The sequence below is a fragment of the Penaeus monodon genome, chromosome 4, assembly GCF_015228065.2.
Source record: "Penaeus monodon isolate SGIC_2016 chromosome 4, NSTDA_Pmon_1, whole genome shotgun sequence".
Taxonomy (NCBI): domain Eukaryota; kingdom Metazoa; phylum Arthropoda; class Malacostraca; order Decapoda; family Penaeidae; genus Penaeus; species Penaeus monodon.
In genome coordinates, this window is record NC_051389.1 from 17,293,837 (window position 1) to 17,306,336 (window position 12,500).

The 12,500-nt window shown below is 39.5% G+C and overlaps 1 protein-coding gene across 1 annotated transcript in view; it reads left to right on the top strand.

Annotated features, from left to right (window-relative positions):
* The window catches only part of LOC119570635 (acetylcholine receptor subunit alpha-like 1), a 199,911-nt gene that overhangs the window by 65,720 nt on the left and 121,691 nt on the right, over positions 1 to 12,500 (top strand). Inside the window, exon 2 of the mRNA XM_037918295.1 lies at positions 3,030 to 3,169. Within this exon, the coding sequence (XP_037774223.1) occupies positions 3,030 to 3,169 (140 nt within the window). The remainder of the gene's footprint in view (positions 1 to 3,029; positions 3,170 to 12,500) is intronic.

The window sequence follows — 12,500 nt, forward strand, 5'->3', positions numbered from 1 at the left end:
GGGGGCGGGGGGGTTTTAGGGGTTTTTTTGGGGGGGGGGGTTTTTTTTTTTTGGGGGGGGGGTTTTTTTTATTTTTTTTAAAACCCAAAGGGGAAAAAACCCAAACCCCCAAAAAAAACCCCCCCCCCCCCCCCCAAAAAAACCACCCAAAACCCCTTTTTTTTGGGGGGTTTTGGGGGTGGGGGTTGTTTTTTTTTCCCCCTTTTTTTTTTTTGGGGGTTTTTTTTCAAACCCCCTGGGGGGGGGGGGGGGGCCCAAAAAAGGGGGGGGGGGGGGGGGGGGGGCCCTTTTTTTTTGTCCCCCCTTTTTTTTTTTTCCGGTTTTCCGGTGTGAGAGGTCGAGGGAGAGGTCGAGGGAGAGAGGTGAGGGGAGGATCGAGGGAGAGAGGTCGAGGAAGAAGTCGAGGGAGAGGTCGCGGGGGAGGGTCGAGGGAGAGAGGTCGAGGGAGAGATTCGAGGAAGAGAGGTCGAGGGAGAGAGGTCGAGGGGGAGAGATCGAGGGAGAGAGGACGAGGAAGAGAGGTCGAGGGAGAGAGGTCGAGGGGGAGAGGTCGAGGGAGAGAGGTCGAAGGAGAGAGGTGGAGGGAGAGAGGTGGAGGGGAAAGGCGGGGGAGGGGTTCGAGGGAGAGAGGCGAGGAGAGAGGTCGAGGGAGAGAGGTCGGGGAGAGAGGTCGAGGGAGAGGGGTCGAGGGAGGGGGTGGTCGAGGGAGGAGGTCGAGGGAGGAGATCGAGGGAGAGAGTCGAGGGGGAAGGTCGAGGGAGAGAGGTTCGAGGAGAGAGGTCGAGGAGAGAGTCGAGGGAGAGAGATCGAGGAGAGAGGTCGAGGAGAGAGTTCGAGGGGAGAGGTGGAGGGGAAAGAGGTTCGAGGGGGAGAGATCGAGGGAGGGAAGAGGACGAGGAAGAGAGGTCGAGGAGAAGGTCGAGGGGAGGAGGTCGAGGGAAGGAGGTCTTGAGAGGGTGGAGGGAGAGAGGTGGGGGAGAGAGGTGGAGGGCGAGAGTGGAGGGAGAGAGGTCGGGAGAGAGGCGGAGGGAGTTCGAGGCAGAGAGAGGGTCGAGGGAGAGATGGTCGAGGTGAGAGGTCCGAGGGAGAGAGTCGAGGGAGAGAGGTGGAGGGAGAGAGGTCGAGGAGAGAGGTCAGGTCGAGGGAGAGAGGGTCGAGGGAAGAGAGTGGAGGGAGAGAGGTGAGGGAGATAGAGTGGAGGGAGAGAGGTGGAGGAAAGGTAGGTACGAGAGGAGATGAGAGTGAGGGGAGGGAGGAGGGTGGAGGGTAGAGAGGAGAGGAGAGGGAGAGAGGTGAGAAGAGGGAGAGGGGTCGAGGGAAGAGAGGTCGAGGAGAGAGGTGGAGGAGAGAGTCGAGGGAGAGAGGTGAGGGAGAGAGGTGAGAGGTGAGGGGGTGAGGTAGAGAGTGGAGAGTGAGGAGAGAGGTGAGAGAGTGAGGAGAGTGGAGGAGAAGTGAGAGGTGCGGAAGGAGGAAGGGTCAGGGAGAGAGTGGAGGAGAGAGAGAGTGGAGGGAGGGGAGGCGAGAGGAGATGGGAGGCGAGGAGAGAGGTGGAGAGAGAGGTCGAGTGAGGGGGGACGAGATGGAGGGAGAGAGTGAGGACGAGTGGTGAGGGAGGAGGTGGGAGGGAGGGGAGGTGAGGAGAGAGAGGGAGAGAGGGTGAGAGGGAGAGAGGGGGAGGAGAGAGGTGGGCGAGAGAGGAGAGGTGGAGGAGAGAGTGGAGGAGAGAGGTCGAGGAGGGAGAGAGGGGAGGGAGAGAGGTGGAGGGAGAGGAGGTCAGGGGAGGAAGAGGTGAGGAGAGGAGGTGAGGGGAGAGTCGAGGAGAGAGTGGAGGGAGAGAGGTGAGAGGGATAGTGAGTCCGAGAATGGAGTGAGAGTGAGACCGATAATAAGAGTGAAAGTGAGAGGGAAAATGAGAGCGAGTGTGAGAGTGAGAGTGAGACGAGAATCAGAGTGAGAGCGAAAGCGAGAGTGAGAGTGAGAGTGAGAGTGAGAGTGTGAATGAAAGTGGGAATGAGAGTGAGTGTAGGATGTGATAAAGTGAAAAGTGAGAATAAGAGTGCGACTGGGAGTGAGAGAGTGGGATTGCGAGTGGGAATATGAGAATGAATGTGAGTGTGAGGGTGGGAGTGAGAGTGAGAATGAGAGTGAGAGTGAGAGTGTGAGAGAGAGAAGAGAGGAGAGAGAGAGAGATGAGAGAAGAGAGAAGAGAGAGAGAAGAGAGAGAGCGAGAGAAGATAGAGAGAGAGAGAGAATGCGAAAGAGACAGACAGAGAGAGAGAGAGAGAGAGAGAGAGAATGAGAGAGAGAGAGAGAGAGAAGGTGAGTAAGTAAGTTAAGTAAGGATTGACTGAAAGAAGGAAGCTATATCAATTTCACATCAATGAAATTAATGACGAAAAAATCATAAAACGAGAAGATCCATCGTTCCCTACCATTCAATTCAATGCCACAAGGTCAAAGTTAAGATCCTATTTACCCGCAGGAAATTAGACGCGACGCATCTGATTTTTCACTTTTATTCAAATCTTGTTCATTGTCCAGAAAATCACTGTTCATCATTCACTGTTTCTCTCTCATGCTTCGTTCAAGATCATGTTTAAATGATATGTAGCCTTGAACTATGACCTTAGGCCGCATGCTGACCTTTTTTTACTGACGCCAAAGCTTACTTGAAAAAGAAAAAGAACATGAAGCTATAACCCCCCCCCCTATTTGCCCTACAGCTTTCCTTCCCTCCCTCCTCCCTTTTACACTTTCACACATTTTACTCTGGCATTAAACACACACACCACACACTCTCTCTCTCTTTCTCTGTCTGTCTGTCTGTCTGTCTCTCTCTCTCTCTGTCTGTCTCTCTCTCTGTCTCTTTCTCTCTCTCTCTCTCTCTCTCTCTCTCTCTCTCTCTCTCTCTATCTCCATCTCTCTCCCCCTCTCTCTCCCCCTCTCCCACCCTCCCCTCCTCCTCTTTCTCTCAATCCCCATCGTCGCATTTCCCCCTCATTCGCCTCTCTCTCTCCCCCTCCCCCCAGGCTGCGTCGCCAACCCGGACGCCAAGCGGCTCTATGACGACCTCCTCAGTAACTACAACCGCCTCATAAGACCCGTCTCGAATAACTCGGAGAAGCTCACCGTGAAGCTCGGGCTCAAGCTCTCTCAGCTCATCGATGTGGTGAGTACAGTGCTTGGTATTGTTAGAGTGTATGTATTTTTTTTTGTTTTTATTTATTTCATTTCATGTATCTATAATTATTGTTATTATTGTTATTGTTATTATTATAGTTATTATTACTGTTATTATTATTATCATTATTATTTATTATTTATTATTATTATTATTATAATATTATTATTATTATTATTATATTATTATTATTATTATTATTATTATTATTATTAATATTATTATTATTATTATTATTATTATTATTATTATTATTATTATTATTATTATTATTATTATTATTATTAATTTTTGGGTGTAATGTTGTAGTATGTTTGGTTTGTTTGTTTTTTATGAGTGGATGGATAGTGTATTTTAGTGTGTTTGTTAGTGTATGCAGTAAGTAATGTGTGTGCGTGTGTGTGTGTTTGTAATGTATTTGTGATAGTGAGAGTGTATGTATAGTGAATGTGTATGTATGTCTATACAATATATGCTTATGTTCATATAAATGTATACATGAGCGAACATATGTATGCTTTTACTAATTAATTTATTTGTCATTCATATGCCAAATTACTTATCTGATTTGTGAATATTAATTGATTGAAAAAAGGACCATAATCAAATCCACTTATGGAAAAGAGATAGAAAAAAAAAAAAAAAAAATTCTCTCGATTGTGTGGGATTCTTGCAGTTTTGGGGGCAGGGGGGGGGATGAGTGTTTCTCGTGCTAACGTTGTTGTTGTTGTTGCTCTTCTTCTTCTTCTTATTATTATTATTATCATTATAATCATAATTATTATTATTATTATTATTATTATTATTATTATTATTATTATTATTATTATCATTATGATTATTATTAATATTATTATTATTATTATTATTATTATTATTATTATTATTATTATTATTGTCATTATTATTAATATTATCATCATTATTATTATCGGCATTATTACTATTTTTTGTGATAGTAATAATAATAATAATAATAATAATATAATAATAATAATAATAATAATAATAATAATAATAATAATAATAATAATAATAATAGTAATAATAATGATAATAATGATAATAGTAATAATGATAACAACAATAATAATAATAATAATAATAATAATAATAATAATAATAATAATAATAATAATAATAATAATAACAACAACAACAGTAATGATAATAATAATAACAATGATAACAGTAATAGAATTAAAAGTAATAATAATAATAACAATAATAGTATTAATAATAATAGTAATAATAATAATAATGATGATAATAATGATAATAACATTAAGAAAATAATAACAATATTGATAATAATAAAGATAATAATAATGATAAGAGTAATAATGATAAAAATAATAGTAATGATATTATAATAATGGTAATGATAATAATAATAAAAGATAAAAATAATGAAAATATAATATTATCATAGTGATAATAATAATAATAATAATAATAATAATAATAATAATAATGATAATAATAATAATAATAATAATAATAATAATAATAATAATAATATATAATAATAATAATAATAGTAATAATGATAATAATAATAATAATAATAATAATAATAATAATAATAACAACAACAACCACACCAACAACAACAACAACAACAATAACAAAACAGCAACAACAACAGTAATAATAATAATAATAATGATAATAATAATAATAATAAAATAACGGCAATAATAGTAATAACAATAATAATACTAACAACAATAATAATAATAATAATAATAATAATAATAATAATAGTAATAATAATAATGATTATAATAATAATAATATTGATATTGGTAATAATAATGATAATATTAACAATAATAATGATATTACTACTAATAATGATAATAAGAATAATAACAACAACAAAAATAATAATAATTATGATAATGATGATGATGAGATAATGGTAATAATGAAATGATGATGATGAGATAAAAATAATAATAAGATAATAATAAAAAAATAAAATAATGAAAAAATAAAATTTAAAAATAATAAAAAAATAAAAAATAATAAAAATTTAAAAAATAATAAAAAAAAAAATAAAATAATAATAAAATAAAAATAATAATGAAAATAATAAAATAAAGAGATGATGATAATTTAATAGAAATGATAATAATAATAATAATAATGATAATAATGATGATGATGATGATGATGATGATAATAAAGCAACAGGAGCAGCTGTATCAGTCACCTTCACCCTCAGTCCCTGCGCGAGCGGATGGGAGGCGGCCGGGGGAACAGGAATCTTTTTTCGTGATTTTTCGTTATTAGTCGTCCCCTTCCCCCTAGCTTATTGATTCGGATAGTTAGAATTAAGGGTCTCTCTCCTCTCTTTAGATCTTTTTATCTCTCCTTCTTGTTTTCATTCATTTTCTGTCTCTCTCTCAGTTAAACGGGCAGGCAAGTAGGCGGACAGGAAGGCAGACAGACAGACAGGTAGACAGACAGAAAGATAGACAGACAAACATACAGACAGGATGGACAGACAGAAAAAGACAAAAAAAGAAGACACCAGGAGCACCAGGCAGGCAGGTAAAGAGGCAGACAGGCAAGCAGGCAGGGAAAAAAAAACAGGGGTATACATATGTCTGCGTATGTGTGCCCATGCGTATGTGTTTGGCCTTCATATATAAACAAGCACACAGGGAAATCCTTAGATCCACAGTCGTATAAAACGCAAGGCTGAAATTTTTGTCACCGAAAGTCGAAAATTTGTGAATTTACTTTAAGATAGACTCTCCAAAATGCTCATGCATATGCATCTGTTAAATGAATATCAATATTTACATAAGGCAATTTGTGTTGGATGAAAAAATATTTGATTTTTCCCTCATTCCTCCAGTTCCTCTCCATTTCTCTTCCTCTTTCCTCATCTCTCTCTCTCTCTCTCTCTCTCTCTCTCTCTCTCTCTCTCTCTCTCTCTCTCTCTCTCTTCTTCTTTTTTTTTCTTTTTTTCGTTTTCTTCTTCTGCTCTCTTTCAGTCTTAATCTTTCTTCCCTTATTATCTTCTACTTCCCACTTTCTTTTCCCTCCTCCCCCTCCGTTTTTCCCTTTTTTTTCCCCCATCCCTCCCCCGCCCCTTCTTCTTTTCTTTTTTCTTCTTCTCTCTCTCTCCTCTCTCTTCTCCCCTCTCTCTTCCCCCTTTTCCTTCCCCCCTCACCCCCTCTCTCTCTCCCTCAACCCCTCCCCCCTCTCTCTCTCCCTCCCTATCTCCCTCCCTCCCTCCCTCTCTCCCCCTATCTCTCTACCACCCAGGGAGTGAAAACAAACCCACAGAAGGCAGCCTGATGACTTTACGAACGCTCTTGATCGATAGCACGTTGTTTCCTCTTACGTAACCATGGGTCTGTAAGTTCCCTTTGTTCCTTACATAAGCACTAATTACGTTGAGGAGGGGAAGGGGCGGGGGTGAAGTAAGGGAGGGGGAGAGGAGGAAGGGTGAGGGAAAGATGGGGGGGAAGGTAAGATGGAGGAGAAGGAGAAGGAGGAGGAGGAGGTGGTGGTGGTGGAGGAGGAAGGGGAGGAGGAAGTGGAGAAGGAGGTGGAGGAAGGGGAGGAGGAAGTGGAGGAGGAGGTGGAGGAGGAGGAGGAGGAGGAGGAGGTGGTGGAGGAGGAGGAGGAAGAGAAGGAGAAGGAGGAGGAGTAGGAGTCTGAGTCACGAGTTGGAGTAGTAGTAGTAGTAGTAGAAGTAGTAGTAGGAATGGGACGAGGAGGAAGGGGAAGGGACGAGGAGGAAGGGAGGGAAAGGGAGGACGAGAGGTAAGAGGAAGGAGAGAGGTGAGGAGAAAAAGGGGACAACAGAGAGAATGGGGGCAGAATAGCGAGAGAGAGGAAATATGGCAGGAGGAGAGAATCGAGAAAGGGGAGAATAGGAGAAGGAGAAGGGAAGAGTGGAGAGATGGGGAAAGAGGAGAGAGGAGAGAGCGGAGAGAGAGAGGAGAGAGAGTAGAGAGAGGAGAAAGAGGAAAGAGATGAGAAAGAGGAGAAAGTGGGGAGATGGGGCAAGTGGAGAGAGGGAAAATGAGGCAAGAAGAGAGAGGGAAGATAGGGGAGATCATGTAAGAGATGAGAGGAGAGAGGGGGAAAAGGAACAAGAGAGAGGAGAAGGAGATGGGGAGAAGAAGAAGAGGGAGGGAAATAGGAAGTGAGAGGGAAAAGGAGAAGGAGAAGGAGAGAGAAGATGAAACGGGAGAAAGGGAAAAAGAGGAGAGAGAGGGAAAAGAGGGAGGGAGAGGGAGAAGGAGAAGGGAAGAGAGGGAGAAGGAGAAGGGGAAAGAGGGAGAAGGAGAAGAAGAGAATGGGGAAAGAGAGACAGAGAGGAAAAAGGGAGAAGGAGAAGGGGAGAGAAGGAAAAGAAGAAGGTGAGAGAAGGAGACGGTGAAGGAGAGAGATGGGAAAGAGAGAGAGGGAAAGAGGAAGAAGGAGAAGGAGAAAGGGAGAGAGGGAGAAGGAGAAAGGGAGAGAGGAAGAAGGAGAAGGAGAGAGAGGGAGAGAGGGGAAAGAGAGGAGGGAGAAGGAGAAGGGGAGAGAAGGAGAGAGGGAGAAGAATTAGAGAGGGAGGAGGAGAGAGGGAGGCACTGGAAGGGGGCTAACAATGTCCTCCACGAGAGGCGAGAGGGGAAAGGATATCCCTGGGGCCATGGCGCTCCTTCCACGCTATACTTTCTAGTCTCTCTCGCTCTTATTCTTAGTTTCTCTCTGTCTTTCTTTGTCAGTTTTTTTTCTGCTTAGTTTTGATGTTTATTTATTTTTTTAAATTATTCTTACTTTTTTTCAATTGATTTTTACTTCCCTTCCCTTGTCTGTTATTTTGTCATTTTCTCTCATGTTTGATGTTTTGAATTGTTCTTCTGTCTTTCCTCTCTTCTTGTGTTCTTTATTTGTTATTCTTTTTAACGTTTTTCTTATATATTTTAACTCTTTTTGCCAGTGTCAGTCTTGCTGTCTTGTTATCCTGAGAGAGAGAGAGAGAGAGAGAGAGAGAGAGAGAGAGAGAGAGAGAGAGAGAGAGAGAAGAGAGAGAAAAGAGAGAAGAGAGAGAAGAGAGAGAGAGAGAGAGAGAAAGAGAGAAAGAGAGAGAGAGAGAGAGAGAGGGGAAAGAAAGAGGAGAAAGAGAGAGAGAGAGAGAGAGAGAGAGAGAGAAGAAGAAGAAGAAGACTGAAGTGAGGAGAGAGGAGGGAGGAGGGAGAGGGTGATGGAACCATGAGGACGAGAAGGGGGGTAAGGAAGGGAGAGGAGGGAGGAGGGCGGAGGGAGGAGGGCGGAGGGGGTGGGCAGAACCATGAGGGCGTGCAGGTGTTCTAGATTTATTGTAGCATCAAATCAGGGGTTAAGCATTGGGCCTCAACGCTGCCGGAGTGGAGGGAGATTTTGAGCGGTGAAGGGGAGGTTGTGAGCGATGAAGGGAGCTGTTTGAGCGATGAAGTGAATTTGTGAACGATGAAGGGAGATTTTGAGCGATGTAGGAGAGTTTGTGGGTGATGAAGGGAGTGTTTTGAGCGATGGAGGGAGATTTCGAGTGACGAAAGGGAGTTTTCGAGCGGCGTGGGGAGAAAATAATATGCTTTGGGGCTACTGCATCACTCTTGCCTCTCTCCTCATTAGGTCAAGGTCTCTCGCCTCTCTCCTCCCTCCGTCTCTTACTGTTTTCTTCTGTCTTTGTAATTTCCTCTTTCTTTCTTTCTCTTTGTGTTTGGTCGTTTGTCTCTTTCGTTTAGTTGATATAATTTTATCCATTTAATTGTGTATTTATGTGAGTGTGTGTGTGTGTGTGTGTGTGTGTGTGTGTGTGTGTGTGTGTGTGTGTGTGTGTGTGTGTGTGTGTGTGTGTGTGTGTGTGTTTGTGTGTGTGCTTATGAGTGCGCATGTACGTGTTTATAAGATGGTTATGTACGAAAAAGCTTAAACGAAAACCGTGCAATTTATTCAAACCGGTTTATCGGAAAAGCGAAACATCAGGTTCGAAAAGAAATTATTTTATCATCAGAATCTGTTAAAAAACAAAAAAACTTTCCTCCGATATTAAATGTTAAGTTGATGCGTTACTGTGGTGAGAGATGATGACGATAATGATGATGAAGACTGCAACTAATGATAGGAGTGATAATGATTATAATTATGATAATAAAAAATAAGACAATCATTGTGGTAATAATAATAGTTATGATAGCAATGATGACAATAATAATAATGATAATAATAATAATGATAATAAAAATAATGATAATAATAATAATAATAATAACAGTAATAATAATAATAACAATAATAAAATAATAATAATTTAAAAAAATAATAATAATAATAACAACAATAATAATAAATATAATATATTATAATATATATATATATATAATAATATATATATATATTTTATAATATATATATAAAAATATATTAATATATATTTTTTTTTTTTTTTTTTTTTATTCAAAAAAAAATAAAAACAAAATAAGATAATTAATTAATAAAATTAAGGGTTTAAACTAGATAAAAAATTAATTATTTAATTTATTTTAATATAAATTTTTTTTTTTTTTTTTTTTTTTTTTTTTTTTTTTTTTTTTTAATTCAAACAACAACAGCAATAACAAGAGCACAAGATAAGATAATTGAGCGCGTGTGAATAAATCTAAGCGGAAAGGCGTCATGCATAAGGAAAATACGCCCTTATGTGTGAATGCGTTCATTTTCACGCATGATAAACTTTTCGTCCTCTGCTAGATCGTTTTCATTTTTTCTTCCTCTTCTCCGTCTTCTGATTTTTCGTGAGAAAATATCTCGAGGAGTTAAGATTTGAGTCAAACTTTATCGAGGAATTTTATTATTTAGGGGATGAAAGGGGGGGGGGGGTGAAGAAGTGATAAGGAAGTGAGTCGATTGTATTGCTATTCTTGTTGGGTTGTATTGTTGTTAATGAATTGTATTGTTGTTGTTGAATATTATTGTTGTTGATATCAGCTGTGTTAGGCTGATTGTAGTTTTGTTAAGGGGGGAAGAGAGAGGAAAATAAAGAAAAAATCGATGGTGATGATAATTACGATGATGATGGTGAGAGAGAGAGAGAGAGAGAGAGAGAGAGAGAGAGAGAGAGAGAGAGAGAGAGAGAGAGAGAGAGAGAGAGAGAGAGAGAGAGAGAGAAAAAAAATTAGACAGACAGACAGACAGATGAGAAAAGATATAAAACATACATCTGAACCGAAGATTCCAATGACGCTGAAAGGAAATGTAAAAAAGTTCTGAATTCCGGAATGAAAACTTCTTTTTTTCAGAAAGCTCGTTTTCTCGTTGTCATTATCATTTTACATTTTTCTCTCTCTCTCCTCTCGTCTAATGCGATCAGAGGGAAAAGAAAATCGTTAACATGTCAAAGAAATGCCATCAGTTCGGTTCTGTTAACGGGTAATGACTTCGACACACAAGTTTCATTCTCCTTCTCTTCCTTTCCCTCTTTCCTTAGCCTTCCCTCCCTATCCTTTACCCTATCCCTCCCTCCCTACTCATCCCTATTCATTTTACCCTCATTCCTACCCTCCTCCTACCCTTATCTCATCCTTTTCTCTTCTATGTAACTCCCTCTCTGTGCCTCCCTCTCCCCCTTGTCCTACCCTCTCTCCGTAATCGTCTCCCTTTCTCTCTCCCTCTTCCTCTCCCTCTCTCCCTCACCCTTTCACTCTCCCTTGTAAAGTAACTCACGACACTCAGCAGCATATAAAGCATTAATGAGAAAGTGTTTTACTTAGATTTACTTATATTCATTAGATTCATTTATCAATATCATAATTTCTGTCTTTTGTTTGCTTGCTGTGAGACATTGTTTCTTTGTTCCTGTGCACTGTTAACACGGCATAAACAGATAAGTAAATAGACAGATAAATAGACTGACAGAGATAGACCCGCAGCATAAGCAGATATATAGGTAGATGAACAATCAGATAAAGCCACGGCAGAGATAGATATGTAGGCAGATAAACATACATACATACATACATACAGACAGACAGACAGACAGACAGATAGGCAGACAGACAGACAGACAGAGCTTAATAGATATATTAATGAGTTAGTCGAGATGGATGGGTAGATAATGGAGAATGACCGAAAAAAAAATATAAACAAATTAAAAAGGTTTACCTCTCACAACCCTCAAAAACAGACAAATAGTCAAACAAACAAATAAAAAACAAATAAAAAAGATAGATAAACAAATGGATGACTTATATTTTTGTATACATTTTAAAACTTTCAGTACCTTTCTAAGCAACTACACTTTTTTTATGAAACATTTTATGCAACAGCGTTAATCATTGTCTTCGGTATATGAAGTTTTATTTACTCTTACCCTACCCCCCTTAAAAAATCTATCTATCTCTATCCATCGACTGTATTTTGTACCAATCTTTTTCGTTGTATTTCAGTCTAAAATGATAGTGAAGCAAGCAGGAAGATGGAATAAATAAGTAATATAGGCCTACCTATGTATTTCAATATCTTTTAGAAGAGGTGCACACTTTTCAATAAACTTTGAAGCCCAATCTGTTTCGTTACATGAAACTTCATTATCTTTTGATAACAAAAATGCTAAGGAAATTAAAGGAAACAATACACAAAATATATTTCTGTATATTTTCATATTTTTTTTCCCCCCTTTTTAAATTATTGCATTCTTCTTTTCTGCAGACTTTATCCATCTTCTTTCGATACATCCTATCGAAAAATAACTCGGGGAAAAAGATATCTGCATATTTCAAATCTCCATTATATTTGAGAACAAGGCCACTGTTTTCACCCACCTTAATCACTGGAATTTATCAATCTTTCGTTATATGAAGGTTTCGCAATATTTTGGTAGCACGGAAAACAAAACGAAACAAATAAAAACAACAAAGGAAAAAAAACAAGGAAAAACAACAGCAACAACTCATATATCTATCCTTTTTTTTGTCTCTCTGAAGAACGTCACTCATTTCGCCATATTTTTAATCAACGGAGTCTTATCCCCCTCCATTTCGTTGTATGGAGTGCGGTCTCCGTCGTCAAAGACCATTTCGTTATTTGCCGGAGCGTTTTACTGTTGACTTTTATGCCTGTTCTTGTATATCTTTCATCTATTGCATTATCTTTGTGTTCTTTTCTCTCCTTTGGTGTGGTTCTTTGATCTGTTGAAGGTTGAGAAAGAGGCAAAGGAGGATGTGAGAGGAAATGATAATGTGCTATGATGAGGATGAACATGAGGATGAGGATGAAGAAGAAAATGGGAGCGAGGGAGCGAGGAAGATAGAGTGAGAGGCAG